General features: G+C 42.1%; 1 protein-coding gene across 1 annotated transcript in view; it reads left to right on the top strand.

Moving 5' to 3' along the window:
* The window catches only part of COL4A2 (collagen type IV alpha 2 chain), a 359463-nt gene that overhangs the window by 89980 nt on the left and 243072 nt on the right, over positions 1-26411 (top strand). The window contains exon 4 of the mRNA XM_075336673.1: positions 955-1035. Within this exon, the coding sequence (XP_075192788.1) occupies positions 955-1035 (81 nt within the window). The remainder of the gene's footprint in view (positions 1-954; positions 1036-26411) is intronic.

Raw genomic sequence — 26411 nt, 5'->3', positions numbered from 1 at the left:
TCAATTAGCTGGAGTGGTGCTAAGAAAAGCTGGTCGGGGGCAGAATTTTTAAAGTATATTTTTTCTGAAATTCTGGAGTGCTTCCAAGGAAAATATACTGGATGCAGTATACTCCACGCAGTTTGGGCAGCATTAATCGGGTGTCAGGTTTCCTTTAATTAATTTCAATATGGGTTTTATAGTATGACGAGGCAAAATTACTGCAGCCCTTTGCTGCCTTTCGGGTGAGTTATTGGCTTAACGTTGAGAGACAGACATCTATAGATACATGGATAATAGTTTAAAGAGGTAAAGAAATAAGAGATGAAATAACTAGTAGTCGTATGGTTACAGCAACATTTACACTGATTAAAGAAACAGCTCCTTACTATGGTGAGGAAGAACGGCAATTCAAAGAGAAATACAACAGCTTCTCTGTATCTGTAAGGTGGTAGACAGTGTGGTCAAACATTCTTAAAGGGGTTGGCCAATACAAGAAAACATTAAGGCATGGTTGGTTTTAAAATAAAGAAAACAGTGGCTTACTCATATTCCAGCACTTCCTCTGTTTCAATGCAGGCTACTTAGAGGTCTGGGCTGGCTCCGGAAGCAATGCCTGCTCCATGTGCAACTCACAGGACTACTACTGCAGCCCGTAATTAAAAAGCAAGTCAGAGAAGAAACATCTTATAAAACTCTTGAGGTCACCTGATTGTTGCAGTCAGGCACAATCTGTAGCACTTTTCTATAGTAATGCCTATGGATATAAAACAGATGTCATTAAAGCTCTTCGAGGTCTCTTAATGCTTTTGTCCATATACTGTACGACCTCCACCAACCTCATCCTCATTTTCCATGTGCAGTGTTCTGTGGTTACTCTAGAACACAATTGAAGGACAGCTGAGTATATATCTTCTTAACAAAATAATTATTAAAAAAATGAACGTTTACCTTTAATCTCTGTTTTGTTCTTAGGGTGGCAAGTCATACACCGGACCCTGTGGAGGACGAGATTGCAGTGATGGATGCCAGTGTTACCCAGAGAAAGGTGGCCGTGTAAGTTATAATATATAGTTATTCTGTTCGCATTTGTTAAGGCAAGTGGCAGGATTGCTGCCGATCCTTTCTAAAGGGAATCAGCCATATCTAAACATCATCTTAGGCATGTTACTTAATATTTATGCTTTAGTTAAGCTTACTGTCTAAGCTAAACCGTCAAATTCCCTTATTTGTAACAAGACTGTTCTTTCATTTCTTGCGTAAATTATGATGATGATGATGTGGATATTATTATATGAAGCTTTTTATATTATATTACAATATTAGTTTTATTCTACTGATAAAACAAATTATACTGTACAGTTTAGGCATCAAGGAAATTCTTTCAATAAGCCTCAGACATACAAGTTTCCGATGAGCACTGTGAGCGACTCTAAGCACGCCCTGGATCTTGGATTAACAGTCGTCTCAGTGTATCAGTGCACAGCCGGCTTTCAGTCAAAGTGACGGTGCTTGCTTCCAGCGGTCGCTCACGGTGCATGGCACACCTGTATGTCTGACCCGCAAGGAATAAAGATAATTTTCTCTTCTGTACCGCACTTTCAGAACGGACACTGAGCACCTTACTAACGCTAGTATGCAGCAGTTTAACTCTATATGTGCAAACATTAAGCAGCAGAGAACATTTAATTTAAAGATTTGGAAACCATATCCACTGTCAGATTCCTTTTTTTCTAGATCCTTTGCTTCATGCACATTGATTGTTCTGTATGCATAGACTGTCATTGCTCTTGGTAGCACATTTTGGTTGCATAAAATGATATGCTGCCAAGACTGATCATTTTAAATAAACATAAAAATAATTTCACCAGATGATAATTTTGCTTATTCATAAGGTGATAATCAGTTACACTGGTTGATTATCATGAAACAAGTGTTACTAGTGTAAATGCTCTCTAAGTTAGTACAGTACTTACCAGTAGAGATGAGCAAACACGTAGTTCAGTGTTCATACTGAAGACAGACTTTTTCCAAATAACAGAGCTCGGGTTCGGAGTACGAGTGCTTTACATATGCAAACCACTCGCGCGAGCATACCTGTGCTCATGTACGCTCGGTGCTCAACTCAGTGTGAGCTACTTTCAGTGTTTGAACGGCCCACTTCAGGGGTAACAACAGCATGATTGGATGTAGTGTGTACCAAAAAAAAGGGAAACCCCCGTCCTTCCTCTATCTAAATCTAAGGGGTACTTTGCACACTATGACATCGCAAGCCGATGCTTGCGATGCCGAGCGCGATAGTCCCCGCCCCCGTCGCACATGCGATATTGTGTTATCTTACACGGACACGGACTTACCTGCCCTGCGACGTCGCTCTGGCCGGCGAACCACCTCCTTACTAAACGTAAACATCCCGCCCACCTCCTTCCTTCCGCATAGCCGGCGTGAGCCGCAGGACGCAGGTAGGAGATGTTCCTCGCTCCTGCGGCTTCACAGACAGCGATGTGTGCTGCCGCAGGAACGAGGAACAACATCGTAACATCGGTCCTTCCGTAATTATGGAAATGACCGACGCTATACCGATGATACGATTTTGACGCTTTTGCGCTCGTTAATCGTATTAAAAACGATTTACACACTCCGATATCGACAGCGACGCCAGATGAGCATCACTTTCGACTTGACCCAACCAACATCGCAGCTGCGATGTCATAGTGTGCAAAGTACCCCTAAGTCTCTGAAAACTTTCCCAGAAATGGCTTTATCTGGGGGAGTCCAGTCTTGATCTGGCAATTTTAAGAAAAATCCAGGTGAATCTTCCATTTTATCAGGATTTATATATTACAGTTGTAGCCTTTATGATATTGTATATATTAAGAAGCGCATTGATCAAAGGCAGTTCTTATCTCCTGGCCTAGAAATATCTTTTCTTAACTTATAAGATGTGGTAAATAATCTATAAAAGTCTTTTGCTCCTATTCTATTCTCGCTGTCCCCTGAGTATTCTGGTTTTGTTTATTATTTAGTTTTCTAATCCGCCACATGGTTCCATTGTTATTTACTAAGGGTCTTACAAGATTTTCTGGGGACGTGCCACACAAAATTATCTGGGGGTGTGTCTCACAAGATTCTCTGTGGGATGCCTCATAGGATTCTCTGGGGACATGTGTAATGAGATTATCTGAGGGCATGCCTCACATAATTTTGTGGGGACGTGTGTAAAAATATTCTCTGGGGCGAGTGGCTCACAAGATTCTCTGGGGGGTGTCTCACGAGATTAGGAGGGACATCCCTCACAAAATTCTCAGCGGCATGCCTCACAAGATTGTCTGGAGGCCTGTGTAACAAGATTGTCTGGGGTATGTCTCAAAACTTTCTCTGGGGGGGTGTTGCATACGATTCTCTGGGACATTCATCACAAAATTCCCTGACGGGGTGTCTCACAAGATTCTCTGGGGACTTGTGTAACAAGATTATCTGGGGGGTACATCACAAGATTATTTTGGGGCATGTCCAACAAGATTCTCTGGGACGTGTCTCTCAAGAATTTATGGGGACATGTCTCACAAGATTCTGTAGGTGCATGTCTCACAAGATTCTATGGGGGCATGGCTCACAAGATTCTGTGGGGGCGTGTCTCATGATTCTAGGGGAGCGTTTCTTACAAAAATCTCTGGGGATGTGTATCACATGATTCTCTGGGAACGTGTTTCACAAGATTCCCTGAGGTCATGTCTGACCAGATTTTCTGGGGGCATGTCTTACAAGATTCTCTGGAGGAGCCCTCACAAGATTCTGTGGTGGTGTGCCTCACAAGATTCTCTGAGGGGTGTCTCAAAATTCTCTGGGGGAGTGTCTCATAAGATTCTCTGGAAGCATGTATCACAAAATTCTCTGCTGTCATGTCTGACAAGATTCTTTGGGGGCATGTCTCACAATCACATGTCTCTGAGGCCATGACTCACAAGAGCCTCTGGGGTGTGTCTCATAGGATTTTCTGAAGGCGTGTCTCACAAGAGTTTCTGGTGGTGTGTCTCACAAGATTCTCTGTGGGTGAGTCTCATAAGATACTCTGGGGTGTGTCTCACAAGATTCTCTGAGGCATGTTTCACAAAATTTTCTTGGGCATGTCTGACAAGATTCTTTGGGGGAATGTCTCACAAGATTCACTGGGGATGTGCCTCACAAGATTCTCTATGGGTGTGTCTCACAAGATTCACTGAGGATGTGTCTCACAAGATTCTCTGCGGTTGTGTCTCACAAAATTCTCCGGAGGTGAGTCTTTCGGCTACTCTGCATTATTACCTGGGAGAGAAAAAAATAAATTTTTCCTTGTTTTTTTTTTTTTCCCTTTGTTTCTCTTTGTCTTATGGCCAGTGTGAACATGTATACTATCTTATACTCCAGCTCACTTTTTTGTTTTTATGTAGTTGTGTTGGATTCAGTACAAATAGAGTGTGGCCCCCTTCTCAGTGAGCTAGGCATTTAATTCTGTGCATCCTCACTATGTGTCCTGTTGGGACCCGGTCACTCTCAGCCCTTAGCCACATTGAAGCCTATTTTAGACCCATGGTAAGGTTTTAATATTAGAGAGTGTAGGTACTATCCCAACTGGGTACACCTTGGCGTTTGTGGGATAGCTTTATGCTTTTGTTGATCAAAAAACAGTGTTTACTAAGTACCCTATGTTTATATGCACTATGCTTTTATTTAGTTACAGCAGGGTATGTTTTCACAATTTTTTTTCCTTGGTTTCTCATTATTACCTGGGAGCACCGCCCCTTTGGCAAAGACCACGAAAATTGGCGCTAAATAAAAAGGCCTCTATCTCAGGAACTATATGGCAGATTAAAAAAAAATACTAAGGGGAGCAGCAGGACTAAAATAAGAGCAATATCTGGTCACTATTGAATGGAAACACATACAAGGAAGTCTTTGGCGCTTCACAAGCTCTAGGTTTGTCCTGTTAGCAGAAAGTTATAGTCGTTTACTCCTTAGAATATACAAATATTTAAAAACTGAAAATTCCTCCATGACATATTATGACATTAATGAAGCATCACACATTGAATACTATTGATGTTGAATTGTTCCATGCTATCCCACTTACTCAGTTAAGTGCAGAGTAATACGTTCTCATGAATTGCAGTAGTTTGACGAGACAGTTGTTTGTATGCATTTCAGTGTTTATTCAGCTATAGAGTGTTCCCTAAGAAAAGGTTATTTCAGGGAAATGCTTTCATAAAATTGGCTGATAATGATGTGACAGTGTAAATCTGAGAGTGTGTTTTATGTATGACTTTAAATATTGCCTGTTGTATATTCGATGTGGCTGTCTCAATGGACAACCCACTTTTAGAATTCAGCTGGTCTAGCAATCAGTTGGACGTTCTACAAGAAGCTAACTGAAGAGACTGTGGGGCCATGAAAATCACAGCCATATTGAGTCCTCTAAGGAGACAGTCACTATTTCTGGCCCCTTTGGTTTGTAAAGGTGAATTCCCTGAAGGCTTGGCCTAGGCAACTTTATGGTGTCTTAAATTACTTCTATAGAAATAGAAAACACAAAGGGCAATTTCTTCCTGGTCCTATTTCTTTTAGGATGACAGATGGCTTGGGTTTGGAACTTGAGAAAAAGGGGAAGAGCTTAGTAGTCCTTAGGTGTCTGTTATAGAAAGTAGTGGTGAAATGCTCCTGCAACAAGTTCCATTGAGATATAGCCATTTTTTTCAACAAATGAACATCATACTTATATATATCAAACATTGTACATATCAGGCCATTTTTAACCTCTTTCCAATATGGCAATTTTTCTGTTTTTGTGTCTATATTTTTTTCTCCTTCCTCCAAGAGCAATTACATTTATATTTTTACTCCAACAGAGCCATACAAGAGCTTGTGTCTTGCCAAACAAGTTGTACTTTTGAATGACACCTCTCCTTTTATCTTATTATGTATTCGAAAGCAGGAAAAAAAATCCGTGTGGCAAAATTGCAAAAAAAAAGCACAATTCCACAATTGTTTTGGGGGGGGGGTTATTTACAGTGTTCACTATGCTGTAAAAAGTACATGGCAATATGATTCCCAAGGTCAGTTCGATTACGCCAATATCAAACTTGCATAGGTTTTTTATGTAGCTGGTGAAAAAAAATCATAAATTTGTGAAAAAAAGAAAAATCCTGAGAATTGGAAAGTTTAACATTTTTGGTTAAGGAGGCTGTGTGAGGGCTTGTGTTTTGCACCCTAAGTTGCCATTTTTATTGGTATAATGTAGGGGTAGATACAATGTTTTTATCTCTTCTTATTGCAGTTTTTTCAATGTTGTGTCTCCTGAAAAAAGCATAATTCTGGCATTTACATTTTTTTTTACACCAGTTACTGATATGATTAATTAATTTTATATTTTGATAGATTTTTACTTTTTCAGATGTAGCACATATGTGAATTTTTGTATCTATTTATTTTTAATGGGGAAAAAGTGGGGTGATTTTATCTTTTTTATACTGTATATTTTAATAAAAACAAAACATCCTTTTTCACTTTCATTATCTTTGTTTATCTTCTTGAACCTGCAATCATCAACTCATTTGTTCTCTATACAGAAATATTATAGTATTGCTGTAGTATATCACAAACGTGAATACACCTCTCATATTTTTGTAAATGTTTTATTATACAATGTAAAATAGTCAGTGTAAGTTTGTATAACAGTGTAAATTTGCTATGCCCTCTAAATAACTCAGCACACAGCCACAAATGTTTAACATCTGGCAACAACAGTAAGTACACCCCTAAGTGAAAACGGCCAAATTGTACGCAAAGTGTTAATATTTTGTGTGACCACCATTATTATCAATCACTGTTTTAACTCTCTTGGGATTGGAGTTCACTAGAGCTTCACAGGAGCTACTGAAATCCTCAGCTACTTCTTCATGATGACATCACAGAGCTGGTAAATGTTAGAGACCTTGCGCTCCTCCAAATTCCTTTTAGGATACCCCACTGATGCTAAATAAGGTTTATGTCTGGAAACATGCTTGGCCACTCCAGTACCTTTACCCTCAGTTTCTTTAGCAAGGCATAGGTTGTCTTGGAGGTGTGTTTGGGGTTGTCATAAAATTGAAATATTGTCCTGTGGAGAGTTTCCAGCTTCAGTATGTCAGAATACATGTTGGCCATCATGGTTGCCTCAATGAACTGTAGCTACCCACAGGTGGCATCACTCATGCAGCCCATTACCATGACACTCCCACCACCACTATGCTTGACTATACGCATGACATGCTATCTTTGTACTACTCACCTGGTTTCCCCACACATGCTTGACAGCATCTGAACCAAATAAGTTTATCTTGGTCTCATCAAACCACAGAACACGGTTTCAAATCCATCTCCTTAGTCTGCTTGTCTTCAGCAAACTATTTGCGGGCTTTCTTGTGCATCATCTTTAGAAGAGGTTTCCTTCTAAGATGACAGCCATGCAGACCAATTTGATGTAGTGTGCGGCATATGATCTAAGCACAGAGAGGCTGACCCACACCCCTTTAACCTCTGCAGCAATGCTGGCATCACTCATACATCTATTTTAAAAAAATAACCTCTGGATATGATGCTGAGATCGTGCACTCAACTTCTTTGTTCGACCATGGTGAGTCTTGTTCTGAGTGGAACTTGTCTGGTTTAACCACTGTATGGTCTTGGCCACCATACTGCAGCTCAGTTTCAAGCTGATGGTAAACGTTTTATAGCCTAGGCCATGTTTATATAGAGCAACAATTATTTATTTTAGATCCTTACGAGATTTATTTGCCAAGAAGTGTGAACTTCCAGTGATCAGTATGAGAGAGTGTGTTAGCAATAACACCAAATTTAACACACCTAAGACCCTGTAACACTGAGTCACATGACTCAAGGGAGGGAAAGTGGCTAATTGGGCACAATTTGGCCATTTTCACTTAGGGGTGTACTCACTTTTGTTGCCATCAGTTTAGACATTAATGGCTGCGTGGGGAGATATTTAGAGGGCACAGCACACAAAAACATTGACTTTGTTACCCAAAAGCCACTTTGTAACCAGTTTGGCAGTATGCTTCTGGTCATTGTCCATTTGGAAGACCCATTTCCACCCAAACTTTAGGTTCCTGGATGATGTCTTGAGATGTTGCTTCAGTATTGCCACATAATATTCTTTCCTCATGATGCCATCTATGTTGTGACATGCACCAGTCCCTCCTGCAGCAAATCAACCCCACAACATGATGCTGCCTCCCCTGTGTTTGACAGTTGGGATGGTATTCTTAGGCTTCAAAGCGTCTCCCTTTTTCTTCCAAATGTAACAATGGTCATCATGGCCATTGTCAGACCACAGGACATGTCTTCAATAATGAAGGTCTTTTGTTCCTGTGTGCATTTGCAAACATTAATCTTTTTTTTTAATGTTTCTTTTGGAGTAATGGCTTCTTCCTACAGAGTGGCCATTCAGCCCATTTTAATACAGTACTTGTTTCACTGTGAATAATGACACAATCTTACCAGTTTCCGCCAGCATCTTCACAAGGTCTTTTGTTTTTGTTCTTTGGTTGATATGCACATGTCTGACTAAAGCTTGTTAATCTCTGGGTACTAAAGATTAGCAAACCTTAGGCTCTAGGTTCAGGGTTCGGGCTCGGAATATGATGAGTATGAGGTGAGTATAGCGCTGTGTTCTTGAGTGATGGCCTGCATTGTGCACGCTACAGTTAAGGGTACTTTACATGCTGCGACATCGCTAACGATTGCTAGCAATGTCGAGCGCGATAGCACCCGCCCCCGTCGTTCCAGCGATAAGTGGTGATCGCTGCCGTAGCGAAAATTTTCACTACGGCAGCGTCACACGCACATACGTACCTTGTCAGCGACGTCGCTGTGACCACCGAACAATCCCTCCCTCATTGGGGAGGTTTGTTCAGCGTCATAGCGTCGTCACTAAGCGGCCAGCCAATAGAAGTGGAGGGGCGGAGATAAGCGGGACGTAACTTCCCTCCCACCTCCTTCCTTCCTCATTGCTGGTGGAGGTAGGTAAGGAGATGTTTGTTGCTCCTGCGGTGTCACACATAGCGATGTGTGATGCCACAGGAACGACGAACAACATCGCTACGTACGAGACAACGATTTTTGGTGTTTGGACGACCTTTCCAAAACCAACGATTTTTGACTTTTTTGCGATCGTTTAAGGTTGCTCGTACATGTTGCACGCTGCAATGCCGCTAACGACTTCGGATGTGTGTCACAAACACCGTGACCCCAACGATAAATCGTTAGCAATGTCGCAGCATGTAAAGTACCCCTTAGTGTTTGATCGGCTCAAATTTGGCTTACATTCAGCATTCTCCAATGTTTTGTTCATGGAGAATAACAATAAAAAAAATAAACAAACACTGCCCACCCACCTCTGGAAATGTTTTACCATGGGCCAAAAGCGAAACTCTTGGATAGATCTATTTATTCATGTATACAGTTTGCTTTTTAAAATCTGGTGAAAGATTTGTTTTCATTTTAATATTTTAGGTTTAGATGTTGATCATTAAAATTAGATTAAATTTGGCCTTTGAAGAGAGCAGGCAGAAAGATGCAAAGGTTTGGAAGCTCTGTAAAATATCATGCTTTTTAGGTATGCTACTTCATAAACCGAGCTCATATTAAGATATGTAGAAACCATAATGTAATTGTTTTGAAGTGATTTAGCAAACAATTTGTTTTTGCTGTATTGCTCTTAATCTCTGTTCAGTTTGTTAATAAAAGGGTGTGGAATACAGAAGATTGTGAGTTACAGAACTCTGGATCATGGTTCACATGTTTCTGGCAGAACAGTTTGCATCATCTGTATAATCCTCAGGGATACTGCATTCTGTGCAGGCACCTGTTTCACAAGCTGGAGGTGGATCCAACTAATGGAAAACACATAAAACATTCATATCTGCAAAATTAGTCACACACAGATGTAAATGTGCATCTGCATTGTCATGCCCCTTAGGAATCTACTTATTTAGGAGTCAATGTTGCAAGGAAATAACACGTGTGTTGCAATGGGGTCCAAAAGTCTGCGACTGTTAAAGGGGTAATCCCATCTCCAAAATCATATCTCGAAATGTTGTAGGTGGTGTAATAATAAAATAATATTAGCAAACACCTTCAATTAGAATTGTAGTATACTTTTGCCAAAAAGCTATGTCGCCTTATGTGCAGGGCATTGTAACTTAGGTATCCAAGGTTACGGCGACGAATATAGTGACAGTTAGTTGTTGTTAACACGGATACCTAAAGGTACCGTCACACTAAGCGACGCTCAAGCGATCCCACCAGCAACCTGACCTGGCAGGGATCGCTGGAGCGTCGCTACACGGGTTGCTGGTGAGCTGTCAAACAGGCAGATCTCACCAGCAACCAGTGACCAGCCCCCAGCCAGCAGCGACGCGTGGAAGCGATGCTGCGCTTGGTAACTAAGGTAAATATCGGGTAACCAACCCGATATTTACCTTGGTTACCAGCGCACACCGCTTAGCGCTTGCTCCCTGCACTCCTAGCCAGAGTACACATCGGGTTAATTACCCGATGTGTACTCTGGCTATGTGTGCAGGTAGCAAGGAGCCGGCACTGGCAGCGTGAGAGCGGCGGACGCTGATAACGAAGGTAAATATCGGGTAACCAAGGAAAGGGCTTCTTGGTTACCCGATATTTACATTGGTTACCAGCGTCCGCAGAAGCTCCCCGCTCACTGCACATTCAGTTGTTGCTCTCTTGCTGTCACACACAGCGATTTGTGCTTCACAGCGGGAGAGCAACAACTAAAAAATGGTCCAGGACATTCAGCAACAACCAGCGACCTCACAGCAGGGGCCAGGTTGTTGCTGGATGTCACACACAGCAACATCACTAGCAAATTGTGCCTCAGCAGCGATGTTGCTAGCGATGTTGCTTAGTGAGACGTGGCCTTAAGCTAATGCAATGCCTGCACATGAGGTAAGCGACATAGCTTATCAGGAAAACTAGGCTACTTTTTTAATTGGATTTATTAGCTAATATTCTTATTATTACACCTCCTACATATTGGGATAGGATCTTGGAGATGGGAATAACCCTTATATGCATCAGTTTTGTGTCTTTATGTACTTTGGTCCCAAATGTGCATTACAAATGACATTGTCTGCATGGGGTTGTGTTTACGCATCAAATTTCTACATAATTAAAAAAAAATGCAACAAAAGCATCTTCCAGACATACAGTACAGACCAAAAGTTTGGACACACCTTCTCATTCAAAGCGTTCTTTATTTTCATGACTCTAAAAATTGTAGATTCACATTGAAGGCATCAAAACTGTGAATTAAAACATGGGGAATGAAATACTTAAAAAAGTGTGAAACAACTGAAAATATGTCTTATATTCTAGGTTCTTCAAAGTAGCCACCTTTTGCTTTGATTACTTCTTTGCACACTCTTGGCATTCTCTTGATGAGCTTCAAGAAGTAGTCACCGGAATTGGTCTTCCAACAGTCTTGAAGGAGTTCCCAGAGATGCTTAGCACTTTTTGGCCCTTTTGCCTTCACTTTGCGATCCAGCTCACCCCAAACCATCTCGATTGGGTTCAGGTCTGGTGATGGTGGAGGCCAGGTCACCTGGCGTAGCACCCCATCACTCTCTTTCTTAGTCAAATAGCCCTTACACAGCCTGGAGGTGTGTTTGGGGTCATTGTCCTGTTGAAAAATAAATGATGGTCCAACTAAACGCAAACCGGATGGAATAGCATGACACTGCTAGATGCTGTGGTAGCCATGCTGGTTCACTATGTCTTCAATTTTGAATAAATCCCCAACAGTGTCATCAGCAAAGCACCCCCACACCATCACACATCTTCCTCCATGCTTCACGGTGGGAACCAGGCATGTAGAGTCCATCCGTTTACCTTTTCTACAAAGACACGGTGCTTTGATCCAAAGATCTCAAATTTGGACTCACCAGACCAAAGCACAGATTTCGACTGGTCTAATGTCCATTCCTTGTGTTCCTTAGCCCAAACAAGTCTCTTCTGCTTGTTGCCTGTCCTTGGCAGTGGTTTCCTAGCAGCTATTTTACCATGAAGGCCTGCTGCACAAAGTCTTCTCTTAGTAGTTGTTCTAGAGATGAGAAGGTGTGTCCAAACTTTTGGTCTGTAATGTACATTAACCAAATATATTCCAACACTATTTTGCCGTGGGTATGGCCCCTTTTGTAAAATGTTTTGGTTGAAATGATTGATAACATATACTTCTTAGACTTAAGCCTGCTTTACACGTTATAATTACACATGCGATCTCGTATGCGATCGCACACACCCCCATCGTATGTGCGGCACGTTCAATTTGGTGCCCGTGTCGCACAAACGATTAAATCCCGTCACACGTACTTACCTTCCATACGACCTCGCTGTGGGCGGCGAACATCCTCTTCCTGTAGTGGGAGGGACGTTCGGCGTCACAGCGACGTCACACGTTAGCCGGCCAATAGAAGCGGAGAGGCGAAGATGAGCGGGACGTAAACATCCCGCCCACCTCCTTCCTTCCGCATTGCCGGTGGGACGCAGGTAAGATGTGTTCATCGTTCCCAGGGTGTCGCACACTGCGATGTGTGCTGCCTCGGGAACATTGAACAATCGGACGTTCAATTTTTAGAAATTGAACGACGTGTATGTGATCAATGTGTTTTCGTACAATCGCAATCGCACGTAGGTTTCACACACTACAACAACACTAACGATGCCGGATGTGCGTCACTTACGACGTGACCCCGCCGACACATCATTAGATTTATTGTAGCGTGTAAAGCCCGCTTTACACTTGTCCACTACTTGATCCTTAAAAGGTTTGGCAACTTTATCTTTAGTTTATCAAATCTGTTAGAGACGTGATTTTTCAGCACTTAGTAACATAGAAGTATTATATGTTCTTCTCATGTACTTGTTAGTTTAGTCTTCCTCACAGACTGAACAGCTCTCCTGTTCTCAATATGGCTACTGATGGAGGACCATGTGATCAGACATATCTATCAACCTCCTCAAATCTAAATTAGTGTGATGCTTAAAGTGGTGGTCTGGAGGCAAATTAATTTTCCTCCTAACTCCCTATCTATTCAGTTGCATAATCTAAGATATTTTCTAATATACTTGCTTTAAAAATTCCCTGTCTTTTCCTCACATCTCTAACTGCTGTTCTATTTTTTTCCTCTTCCTCTCTGATAACGCTTCATTTGGAAATTGCCATTGCATGCTGGGGTACTTAAATAAAGCATCATCAGAGCAGGGGATGGAGGCTGTGGTCTCTGCCATAGCCTCTTCCCTAAAACAAAGTGTCATCAGTGACACTCATTTCAGGGGCTCATCACTGCTCTGCCTCTGCATGCTTTACTATGTGCAGAGTACGCTGTCTGTTGTCGGCTTAGATGAATAGTAATAAAGTAGGTAACAGCGATCATACTCGGCATGCAGGAGATAAGCGTCGCCCCAGCAGATGACACCACTGGTCTCTTCTGGGTAGTCTACTACAACTCTGTTGCCAGCTTCATCTGAGAAAACAACAGACAGTGCACAGCATGCATGGACAAACAAGGATAAGTCCCTGAAATGAGCATCACTGATGGCGCTTCATTTCAGGAAGTGGCAAAGGATGCAACAGTGACCGTTGCCTCTGCACCCTGTTCTGATGACTGTTTGTTTGAGTATCCTAGCATGCACTGGGAATACATATACAAAGTGTCATCAGACAGGAAGTGAGAAAAAATAGAATTGCAGTTAAAGTAATGAGGGAATGATGGGCAATTTTTAAAGCAAGTATTTGAGAAATTCGCTTAGATTGTGGCATTGAGTAGATAGGGAGTTAGGAGGAAAATCACTTTACCTTTGTTCCACCCCTTTAACTCGAGAGTATGAAAAATATCCCAGAAACCTGAATATTCCCATCATCATGTTTACCGTTGTTTTGATTTAGTGTTTTACTTCTGTTAATTCCATAACTATCAATCTTCTAAGTAGGACCTACTGTAAAATTGTGTAGTGTCTTAGTTATAGCCAATTGTTTGTCATTATTTCCTTTTTTGAGTGCTAATTAGGTAACTGCTATTTGTCCATCGAGATCAACTAGCGAGCATTCTTTTGACAGTACTTTGGCGGATTAGAGTCTCTCATTGTGTGATGTGGCTGTTCTCAATTTACATAACTTTACATATTAGTCAGTTACTTTCCCTTTTGCCTGCTGAATCGTGTTTTGGCTACAACCAATCATGTATTGGCAATATGTTCTAGAACACCATGCACATCCCTTTAGAGCTCTTCTGTCTAGTCAAAAATTGACACTGAGAATAACCGTTTGAGTTATAAATGACACTTGGAATTTGTTTTACTGCCATATTTTTCATTGTCCAAATAATACTTTGGATAAAATGTTCTACTTAAAACCTGAAGCACATCCAATCAATCAATGAGATTATAACTTTCTGAATAAAGACATTATCTTAGTCAGTATGGCATATTGAGGTGCACAATATTCACATATCAGTATGCTATGGCATAACACTGGAATATACCTTAACATTCTTTACCTATGAAGCTGCGAACTTTGGAACCATTGCCAATCGCAAAAAGGAATACATTAAACAGTCCTTCAAAGTGATAGTCAGAGACTAAGAAGAAAGTATTACTGTATTTTGTGGAAATATTTTGGGACTAATTTAGTGGATGTTATTGATCTAAAGGAATGCTAGTTTAGAACTGTTGTAGTGTTGTAGATTATAGAAAATCTGCAGCGCTATTGACTGATTCTGCAGATACTCATATCTAATACTTAAAGAGGTTATCCGGCTTATTTTGACTTTTTTTTATTATTATTTTATTGGGCTACATTGGGGCAGGTAAGTAGATAGTGAGCACTTACCTGCCCTCCTGTCAGCCCCTCTCCCCCGGCTCAGAGCGGTCATGTGACCGCTCCTGCCGCGATTTTGCTGCTTCCGGTCACTTTATGTCAACATGGGCAGGACCATGTTGACATGGAAATCTGTGAACAACTTGTTGCCGCTGTGCTGGGCGGCTACAGTGTGTGGAGTCTCCGCCCCCTTCCCTGCACCCTCCCACACATTCCCACGTACTCTCCCCGCCCACGGTGTCACCGCCAGCACCGGGCCCCCTGCTCAGGATAGCAGGAGTGCCTGTGCGGTCTGTGTCCCGCTCCAGCCCTGGAGTGGTGATACTGCAGGAGTGCACTGCAGTATCAGCAACTTCTCACCCTGCAGTGCTGGCAGCCGCGGGGATGACGAGCGCTACCATCAGGAGGTTAGATGAGATCATTACCTGCTGTGATGATCCTCGCTTCACTCCTGATGTCAGCGCTGTCACTGCCTTCTATGCTCGCTGTGTTCTCACGTCACTAGCGGTGACATCACGGGCGATACTGCTGAGAGCGCGGCGGGCATAGAAGTCAGTGACAGCGCTGACGTCAGCAGTGCAGGAGATCGTCACAGCAGGTAATGATCTCATCTAACCTCCTGACAACAGCGCTCATCATCCCCATGTAGTGACCTAGGCTGACCTATTCATGTTAGCTCAGGTCACTGCACTGCTCTTCCAGCCAATGGGGAATGTTCTGTTCTTCATTGACTGGGACAGTGACTATGGTACGGATCGTCGTGGGACCCCCTTATTGGATTACGCCAGACTCGCATTTGTTTTTCTTTTTAATAAATTGGTGAAAGAGGATATGTTTTTGGGGAGTGTTTTTTCAAATAAATTTTTTTTTGGTTTTAATTTTTTTTGCTATTACTGTCAATTAGTTATGTCTGGTATCAAATAGACGCCTGACATCACGAACCCCAGGGCTTGATGCCAGGTGACATTACACATCTGGCATCAACTCCATATATTACCCCGTTTGCTACCACACCAGGGCACGGGATGAGTTGTGGCGAAGCGCCAGGATTGGCACATCTAATGGATGCGCCACTTCTGGGGCGGCTGTAGCCTGCTATTTTTAGGCTGGGGAGTGTCCAATAACAGTGGACCTCCCTAGTCTGAGAATAATTTAAAACAACAGCGTGGGGTGCCCTCTGTTTTGAATTACCAGCCAAGGTGAAGCTGCCAGATGTGGTTTGCAGGCTGCAGCCGTCTGCTTTACCCTAGCTGGCTACAAAAGATAGGAGGGACCCCATGTGTTTTTTTTATTATGTATTCATTTTTTGGCTAAATACAAGGCTAAGCACCCTTAGTGCCACATGAAAGTCACTAAAGGGTGCAGGCTTAGAATATGCAGGGGGGTGGGGCATTACATTATTGTATATAGGTCTTTCTCATCTATTTATCGATCTATCTATCTATATCTATCCCTCCGTCTATTCATTCATTCATCCCTCTATCTCTCTGTCTCTATATCTATTAATCTCTATATCTACTCATCTATTTATCTTTCTTGCTGCTTCCGTTTTTTGCAGTCCGCAAAGAAAACGGAAGGCACGCGGATGCATCCGTGAAAAAAATGGACCGTTTTTTGCGGACCGCAAAAACGGAACGATCATGTGAATGTAGCCTACATGTGTTCCCTATGGGATAGGGGTCGGTACAGAACGATGGTGAGGGGGGGGGTCGGTACAGAACGATGGGGGGGTCGGTGTAGAACGATGGGGGGGGTCGGTACAGAGCGCCGTGTGTGTGTGTATGGGGGGGAGGGGGAGGGTTGCAGAGCCTGATGTGTGTGTGTGTGTGTGTGGGGGGGAGGGGAGGGTTGCAGAGCCCAATGTGTGTGTGTGTGTGTGTGTATATGTGGGGAGGGTTGCAGAGCCCAATGTGTGTGTGTGTGTGGGGGGGGGGGGGTGCAGAGCCCTATGTGGGGCTATTATTTCCATTGCTAGAGTGATAACAGGTCAGGTGCTGGGGCAGAATACTGACACGGAATGTGTGTGCAGAGGGCGGGCAGGGGGCTGAACACTGAGGCCGGGCGGTGCCAGTTGTGACTGTGAGGTTTAGCACAGGAAGTGGTCAGTGCTGGAGCTGAATGTAAACAAAGAGCTGCAGAGAATAAAGTCATAATTCAAGAGGAAAACAGTTAGAAAAAGTTAGAAAACAAAAAATAACAATGTAGTGGTGTTTTATATGACAATACAGCACAGATAAACTCAACATTTTTTGGTAAGCTAATGTCGGACAACTCCTTTAATGGCAATTTATGCTGCAAATGTAACCATTTCAAAAGAAAAGTATGAAATATGAGTCAAATCAAGTCCAAAGCATTTCCGTAACAAACAAAATATACAGCGGTTTTGCTGGTACGGATTTCACTGTGAGAAGCCCAGAGCGAAACAGAGAATAGAACCTTATGAAAACACTTGTGCACGTAATAGTTTAGTGAAATATTGTCATTTTATTAGTTTGATGCATTAGTTACAGTTAATTAAAGAAGACTTGTTACTAGGTCAAAAGTGGCAACTTTCTACACTTATTACATTTCCACTGATCCCCTGGGTTTTTTTTGTATGTGTGTGGGGGTTTTTTTCAATCCAACTTGCAAACCCTGTTTTTAGGACCACCTCACTGTTAAAGTGACTGCGAGGGACCTCAATGTCAGTGGATTCCCGAACAAAGTCCTATTTTAAAAACTGAAAGGTATTTGAAACAACATTCAGGAAGTTTGTTAACCCTCCCTGTGCTTCAAAGGAATTAATGCAATATGGGAGGAAAAAGCAAACAAAAAACATTTTTTATTTTTTTTTTGCTAAATTGTTGCTTTAGACCGAATGTTTTGTTTTCACAAGGTAACAGGAAAAAATTGACTCTACAATTTGTTGTGCAATTTCTTACAATATGTGGTTGAAAACCAGTTTGGACACACTTCAATGTTTGGAAGTGAATGAGCGTTTTTTGACTTTTGGTGCACAAATTTGTCTGGAATAGAATGTGGATGCCATGTTGCTTTTGCAGAACCCCCAAAGATGCCAAAACAGCAGAAAACCCACAAAAGTGACTAGATTTTGGAAACTACACTCCTCAATGTATTCATACAGGGGTGTGGTGAGCCCTTTCATCCACATAGTATTTTGTGACAGTGAGTCATTAAAATGAAATATTACAGTTTTTTCCACTAAAATGTTGTTTAAACCCTAATTTTTTAATTTTCACGAAAGTAGCAGGACGAAAGAAAACAAACAATGTGTTGAGCAATTTTTCTTGGTTAAACTGATACTCCATATGTTATCAAAATATACTATCTGGTCACACTTCTGGTATCAAAAGAGGAGTGCAATATGACTTTTGGAGCTCAATTTAGCTTCTAATACATTGTAGACACCATGTTGCATTTGACGTGCCTCTAAGGTTCCAGAACAGCAGAAGCTGTCACAAGTGACCCCACTTTGAAAAGTACACCACTCAAAGAATTCACCTAGTGGTGTGATGATGAGCATTTTAACACTAGAACTACTGGACTCATGACACCTATATAGAAATACATGATGCAAAGTAGTCAAAATGACTACCTCAGTAGTTCTAGTGTTAAGACCACAGGTGATTCATAGAACATTATATCAATGGACCGTAAAAATGAAAAATTATGTATTTTCCACCACTAAAATGTTGCTTTAGCCCTAAATTTCTTTTGTCACTGGGGGTAATAGGAGAAGATGCACTTCACAATTTTTAACTCAAATGCTCCCGAGTATGAAAGTCCATAATATATGGTCAGAAACTACTGTTTAGGCACAATGCAAAGCTCACTGGAAAAGAGCACCATATTGGAGTGCAGCTTTTGCTGGGATGGTTTGTGGGTGCCATGTCATATTATCAGAGCCTTTAAGGGACTGGAACAGTAGAACCCCAAAGTAAATATATTTTCTAAACTACACCCCTCAATGATTTCATCTAGAGGATTAGTGAGCATCTTGACACTACCGGTGTTTCACAGAATTTTAACCATTGGGCAATGAAGAAAAACAAATTGAATTTTAAATACAAAAATGTTATTTAAGACCCAGATTTTTTTTTATTTTCACAAAGGACAATAGATAAGAATTAGCTTGGCTCAAGATGGAAGGAACACTTTTCACCTTGGTGCTCAGATTTTCCTGGAATAGTTTCTGGTGCCATTTGCAGAACTCTTGGGTGCCAAAACAGCAGAACACACCCCCGACAAGTCACCACATATTGGAAATTATACCCGTATAGGAATTATTTTATACAGTTGCAGTAACTATATTGACCCCACAAATGTTTTCCAGAAATCTGTTGCAGAGTAAAAATTGCCAGTATGGCTAGTTTCACACTTGCGTTCAGCGCATTCCGTCACTATGGAGAATAGCGCAGTCCGTTAACGGACTGCGCTATTCTCCATAGAGTTGTACGACGCACTGTAACGCAAGTGTCCACGTTGCATCCGCTGGACGACGCAGCGTCGTTATTTTGACAGTGCGTCGGGCGGATGGAACGCTGCATGTAGCGTTTTTCTGCACTTGGCGGAGTTTCAAAAAAACGCAACCTACAGGAATCCGTTAGGCGTCCGTTGTTTTTATAATGGACGCCTATGGTGGCGGATTCCGTTAGATTGCGTCATTTGACGGATTCCGTTGACGCAGCTGTCTTTACACAACTGCGCATGCTCAGATGTGTAAAGTCAAGGAAAAAAAACTACAACGGATTGCGTTATTTTGTACGATCTGTAGCATGCGTTGTGCCACTATATGCAACGCATCCGTTGCATGCGTCACACAACGCAATGCTACGGATCCCGTCCAACGCAAGTGTGAAACTAGCCTAAGACAGTTTAGTGTCCATACATTGTACCAAGTACCTTGTAAATTGTTACATGATTTCTCCTTTCTACAGCAATGTATGTGAGGCAAATACAGTCACTTTGGACTTTGTCTTGCCTCTGTTCAGCAGTGTCTATTTTTGCCGAGGTGCAAATATCGACTGTGCTTTTGTGCATGCCTAAAAAGTTAGGACACTGCCGAATCAGAGGACATACGGCATTAAAAATGTCTCCATCTACCTCATTATAGTTAAAGGTTCTGTCGGGTTGTTTTTGTCTAAATCCCGGAAACCCCTATATAAATTCTCAGCTTATCATGCAGGATAAATGTGACCCAAATCTTATTCTGAGGGGCACAAAGAACAAATCAGTAACAGATCAAGAATTGCTTTTCTATATTTTGTTTTACATCATTCACCTCTCGGAATAAGTGATAAGACGGCTTTATTCTTGATATCAGTTTTTATGTTTTGCTACTTTAGTACACTTAAAAAAATTTACAGCAAAAAAAGGATTATACATTGCTTTATTTTGAGAGCTAAACCTTTTTTATTTTTCTGCTCACAGAGCTGAATGAGGGCTTATATTGTTCTTGACAAGGTGGTATTTTTAGTGATACAATAATTATTTACTTATGATTTTGACATCACAATCTCTTTGCAAATATTGAGACAGTTTTATAGTGTTGATCATTCTTGATGCAGAAACACCGTATATGTGTACCGTTTGTTTGTTTTTTCATATAAAATATACATATTCATTTGTGATGCATTTTTTTCATGTTTTTTATGTTTTTTTACTTAGTCCCTCTATGAAATGTGAACATTTATAATCTAATTGCTTATCTAATACCCTGCATTACATATGCATTGCAGGGTATTAGTGCCATAATAACAGAAGGCATGTTAGGCCCTGCTTATGGAAATGTGTAATAGGCTTCCATATGACCTCCAGTTGCCATGACAACTATTGGCTCCCCTTAACCGTGCTGATGGGGTGCAAAGTAGGCCCCCTCCCTCTCACACCCTTCAAAATGCCACAAAAAAAAGACAAGAAGTTTTTGTTATCTTGTATCTATTTGAGCTAAGAGGAATGTGCATGTAACGTGTTAATGACTTTGAAGATGTGGAAGAACTGAAAAAAAATTTCCACATAAAGTCTCACTTGGAAATTATCTGGGTGTGTGGAGCCTGTTTTCCATGTTGTCTGGCACAGTTCTGGAAATCTTATGATTGGTCACTAAAAGGAAATCTTAAACAGAGCTCTCATAGAACTTTAGTAATGCCATTGTCTATGTTTTGTCTGTGTTTATTTTTGTTCCATGCTCAAGTATTATAAAGTTTTTCTCATGACATTTACAACGCTATAGCTAAAACTTGCAGACTGACCATCTCTGACCCTAGAAGACTGTATTGAAAAGGAGCTTTCTGACAGAAGAAAAAAAAATAAGATAAAATACATTTGAGATCTGTATTATGGTGTCTCCTCTTTCTAGAGAGTTTATAGCACCACTAGAGTGTCGTTTTTTTATTGCACCGCTGCAGTGGTGCTTTAAATCTAAGACCCCTGAGCCCTGTGCTATGCTCTCCTTCTGCCGCCTTCATGTTTTTCCAGCCTCACTCCGTTTAGTCTGTACTGAAAAGTGACTAGCTGTTAGCTGCAGTGTTTTATGGAGCGCTACACTGGTCACTCTTCAATACATCGCTACTGGTACCTTGTTATGGCTTTCGTAGAGATGCATTGAGCACCTGTGACTTGGCTGATTACTTGCAAGCAGTCAGAAGCTACGAGCACAAGATGGCTCCTCAGGAACAGAGCCGCATCGGTAAAGTATGAAAATGCCAGAAGATGAGTTTAAGACAAGGGCTTGCAGGCCTTACATTTAAAGCGCCAGTAAAGTAGTGGAAAAAAAACCCCACTGTAGTGGTGCTTTAATGGGAATTGTATTCTTTTAGCCACTTTTCTGATATTTTGATAATACATAGCTAAAACACAACAAAACTAGATTGACAATATATGCATAGCTCTGGGATTTCAGTAGAAGATGTTCTTAAAGGGAATCTGTTAGCGGGATTTCACTCCCTACCCCAAAACTATTGATATGTGCATGTAGCTCTTTCAAAGACAAGCCTAGCAATGCATTTAGGCCGGGGCCGCATGGGGGACCAGTGCGATCCTAACATGACACTTGGCTCATGCTGGCAGCACAGCAGGAGTCAAGTGTCATGCGAGTGTCACTGTGACTGAGGTCCGATCATGCGATCGGACCTCAGCTGCAAGGGGAGGGCCGGCTCTGAGGAGGGATGGGCCGGCGCTGCAGAGGGGAGGGAGGGATTTACCTCCCTCTCTCCTCCGTAGCCAGCTATTGCCATTCTCGCCCTGCACTCACAGTACACCGGTGTACTGTGAGTGCAGTGCGATTTTTCTTTCACCCCATAGATTTGAATGGGTGCGAGAGAAATCAGGAACGCTTTGCACCCTCAGCATGCTGTGATTATTTTCTCGGTCCGATTAGGGTTGAGAAAACAATTGCTCATGGGAGCTGACACATAAAACTGCTTTACACGCAGTGACATCGCCAGTGATGTCGCTAGCAATAGCACCCGCCCCCGTCGTTAGTGCCTCACGGGCAAATCGCTGCCCATGGCGAACAATATCGCTAAGACGCGTCACACGAACTTACCTTCCTAACGATGTCGCTGTGGCCGGCAAACAACCTCTTTTTTAAGGGGGCGGTTCATGCAGCGTCACAGCGACATCACATAGCAGGCCTCCAATAGAAGCAGAGGGGCGGAGAGCAGTCGCATGAAAGTCACTCCCACCTCGTTGCCGGAGGACGCAGGAATGCTGCGTCCCAAACGAGCAACGATATTTTGAAAATGAACGACGTGTCAACAATCAACGATTTGGTGAGTATTTGGGATCGGTAGCGGTCGCTCGTAAGTGTCACACGCAACCGGTTGTGCGTCACGAATTCCGTGACCCCAACGATATTTCGTTAGCGATGTTGTTAATATTGATCCGAGTGGAATGCGATATTGTATTTTACCTCAGTATTTGTAAGCCAAAACCAATGAGTAGGTGAAAAATGCAGAGTGGAGCTTGTGTTTCTATTATACTTTTCCTTTGATTTTGGATTAAAAATATTGATATAAAATACTGACCAAATACTGAACATATGAACGTGGCCTACAGGTGGTTCTTGTCACACCTTAGCGCATGGGATAGTACATTATCACATAATGGTTATATTTTTACTTATGTGACAGTTGATGCGGTTTTAGAATTCTAAGGGGTACTTTGCACGCTGTGACATCGCTACTGCGATATCGTCGAAAGTGACGCACATCCGGCGCCAGTAACGACGTCACAACGTGTAAAGCCTAGATGCGCCGATAAACAATCGCAAAAGCATCGTAAATCGGTGATCTGTGTATTGTCGGTCATTTTCATAATGTCGCACCAATAGGAGATAGGATGTTGTTATTCGTTCCTGCGGCAGCACACATCGCTGTGTGTGAAGCCGCAGGAGCGAGGAAGATCTCCTTACCTGCCTCCACCGGCTATGCAGAAGAAAGGTGGTGGGCGGGATGTTTACGTCCCGCTCATCTCCGCCCCTCTGCTTCTATTGGCCGCCTGCCGTGTGACGTCGCTGTCACGCCGCACGACCCGCCCCCTTAGGAAGGAGGCAGATCGCCGGCCAGAGCTACGTCGCAGGGCAGGTAAGTGCGTGTGAAGCTGCCGTAGCGATAATGTTCGCTACAGCAGCTATCACAAGATATTGCATCTGCGACGGGGGCGGGTACTACCGCGCTCGGCATCGCAAGCATCGGCTAGCGATGTCGCAGCGTGCAAAGTACTCCTCAGGGTTTGCACGTTTCCCAGACAGCTCTTTGCAGACTATAACATTTTATTTCATAAGGATTGTCCTTAAATGACATTTCTCTCCTTTTTTTTCTGGCTGATTTGAGTGTACAGTTTATGTCAATTGACAGGAACTTTTCTCCATTGGGAACAAAGGAATATTTTCCTTTAGACATTCAGCTGGGATTAAGATATTCAAGGGTCATTTATTTCACACACAAATGGTCGTCTTTCAGAAACGAAATATTTCCTGTTTTAGATGAAAAAGCATCTTTATCTTCTCAGACTATTTAAAATCTCTATAGAAAACCAGTATATGAACTTCCAGCTAATCTACAAACTGGGACTGTGGCCCAGTTTTTGTATGTGGATCTATCTTTTGAGAAAAGGGATTCTACCGATAAGACAAATTTAGAGTTGACTTGATATGTGCTATATATTTTAATAAAGACAAGATCTAAAAATAGCATTTATTTATTTATTTATTTATTTTAAATAAACAGTTTTATGTTTTACAATTTCTGTCTACAACATTTTTATTGTAACATTCCTGTCACCTATATTCTGCACAAATTAGTTGAAAAATAAAATAAAATAATTTCTGGTGGAAAATGGAAAAAAAATGGTTGCATAAATATGCACACCCTTAGACTAAAGCGGGCTTTACGCACAGCGACACACATGCATGGTGAAAGCACCCGCCCCCCGTCGGTTGTGGGTCACGGGCAAGTCGCTGCCCGTGGCGCACAACATCGCTTACACCCGTCACACATATTTACCTGCTTAGCGACGTCGCTGTTGCCGGCGAACCACCTCCTTTCTAAGGGGGCGGTTCGTTTGGCGTCACAGCAGCGTCACTAAGTGGCCGCCCAATAGAAGCGGAGGGGCGGGGAAGAGCGGGCTGAACATCCTGCCCACCTGCTTCCTTCCTCATTGCGGGCGGCCGCAGGTACGATGATGTTCCTCGTTCCTGCGGTGTCACACGTAGTGATGTGTGCTGGCGCAGGAACAACGAACAATCTGCGTGCTGCAACAGCAACGATAATCGGGATTACAACGACTGGACAATGATCAACGATATGGTGAGTATTTTTAATCGTTACCAGTCGTTCGTGCGTTTCACACGCGACGACGTCGCTAATGAGGCCGGATGTGCGTCACGAATTCCGTGACCATAACGACATCTCGTTAGCGATGTTGTTGAGTGTAAAGGCCGCTTTATACTTTATTCAACTACCTGTTGAATTTATGACAGCATTTTTTTGTTGATTGGGAGGTATTCTTAGAGTCATTGTGCTGAAAGTTTAAATTCATCTTCAGCTTTTTAGCAAAGTCCTAAAAGCCAAAACTGGCTGATATTTAGAAATTGCTGCAGCTCCTTTAGTGTTGCTAAAGGCACCTCTGCAGCCCACCTGACCACTTTTCTTCCTGTCTTTTATTTTTTATTTGTTACGTTCTAAGTGATATCGCTCTTGTGCCAAATTTAAGCCACTTCTTGATGACCATCTTCAATTTGTTCTATGGAATCTCTAATGCTTTGGAAATGTTTTTGTTCCATTAACCTCACTGATAACTTTCACGAATTAGATCCCTTTGCTGTGTAGCATGCTGTTTATTCGAAATGGCTTTTACTTTAAAATGAAACTAAGAAAATGTCCGTAAAATCCTACCAGGACAGTTAAACTTTACATGGAGTTAATCAGAATCACTTTAAATGTTGGCACCTGTGTACTGACTACTATTTAACATGAGTTTAAATGTGATAGGCTAGTCCTGAGAACAGCCACATCTCTATTTATAAAAGGGTGTTCACACTTATGCAACAACACATTTTTAAGGTTTGTTACTGTTATTTTCCCCCTCAAAATGATTTCAGTTTGTTTCTTAATGGATTTGTACATATTGTGGGTGACATTGAAGGCGTAAAATATTCTGAAAGGAGAATCATTATTTTTTTTTTTTACCTGTCATTTTACAGGGTTGTGTAGACTTTTTATATTCACTGTAGATGTTTGAAAAATATTTGTAAAGCGGGCTTTACACGCAACGACATATCTAACGATATGTCGTCGGGGTCACGGAATTCGTGATGCACATCCGGCGTCGTTAGCGACGTCGTTGCGTGTAACAGTTCCAAGCGAGTGTTAATGATCACAAATACTCACCTAATCGTTGATCGTTGACATGTCAATGCATTTTCAAAATCTGGTTGGTCGTTGTGGACGTAGGTTGTTCGCCGTTCCTGACGCAGCACACATCACTACGTGTGACACCCCGGGAATGACGAACAACAGCTTACCTGCGTCCTCCGGCAACGAGGTGGGCGTGTCGTTAATACGGCTTGTCTCCGCCTCTCCACTTCTATTGGTCGACCGCTGTGTGACGTCGTTGTGAAGGCACACTAACCTCCCCCTTAACAAAGAGGTTGTTCGCGGACCACAGCGACGTCATTAGGAAGGTAAGTATGTGTGAGCGAAATTATGCGCCACGGGCAGCGATTTGCCCGTGACGCACAAATGACGGGGGCGGGTTTACTCGCTAGCGATATCGCTAGTGATATCGTAGCATGTACAGCACCCTTTACAGTCTGTTTAAAGTAATCATTTTTCAGCAATTCAAAATTTTATACTTTTACATTTATTAAAGAATAGTAAGCAAATACTAGTTACACCAACTTTATCTTGAAACTAGCTGACACAATTTGAAATGTAACAAGATATACTGAATATTTTTTGATATTGCAGAAATAAATAAAAAAATACAATGATAAAACAGATAA

The sequence above is a fragment of the Anomaloglossus baeobatrachus genome, chromosome 2, assembly GCF_048569485.1.
Source record: "Anomaloglossus baeobatrachus isolate aAnoBae1 chromosome 2, aAnoBae1.hap1, whole genome shotgun sequence".
In the NCBI taxonomy this organism is placed as follows: domain Eukaryota; kingdom Metazoa; phylum Chordata; class Amphibia; order Anura; family Aromobatidae; genus Anomaloglossus; species Anomaloglossus baeobatrachus.
The sequence above is the reverse complement of the archived record's forward strand: the minus strand, read 5'-3'. Positions and strand labels throughout refer to the sequence as shown.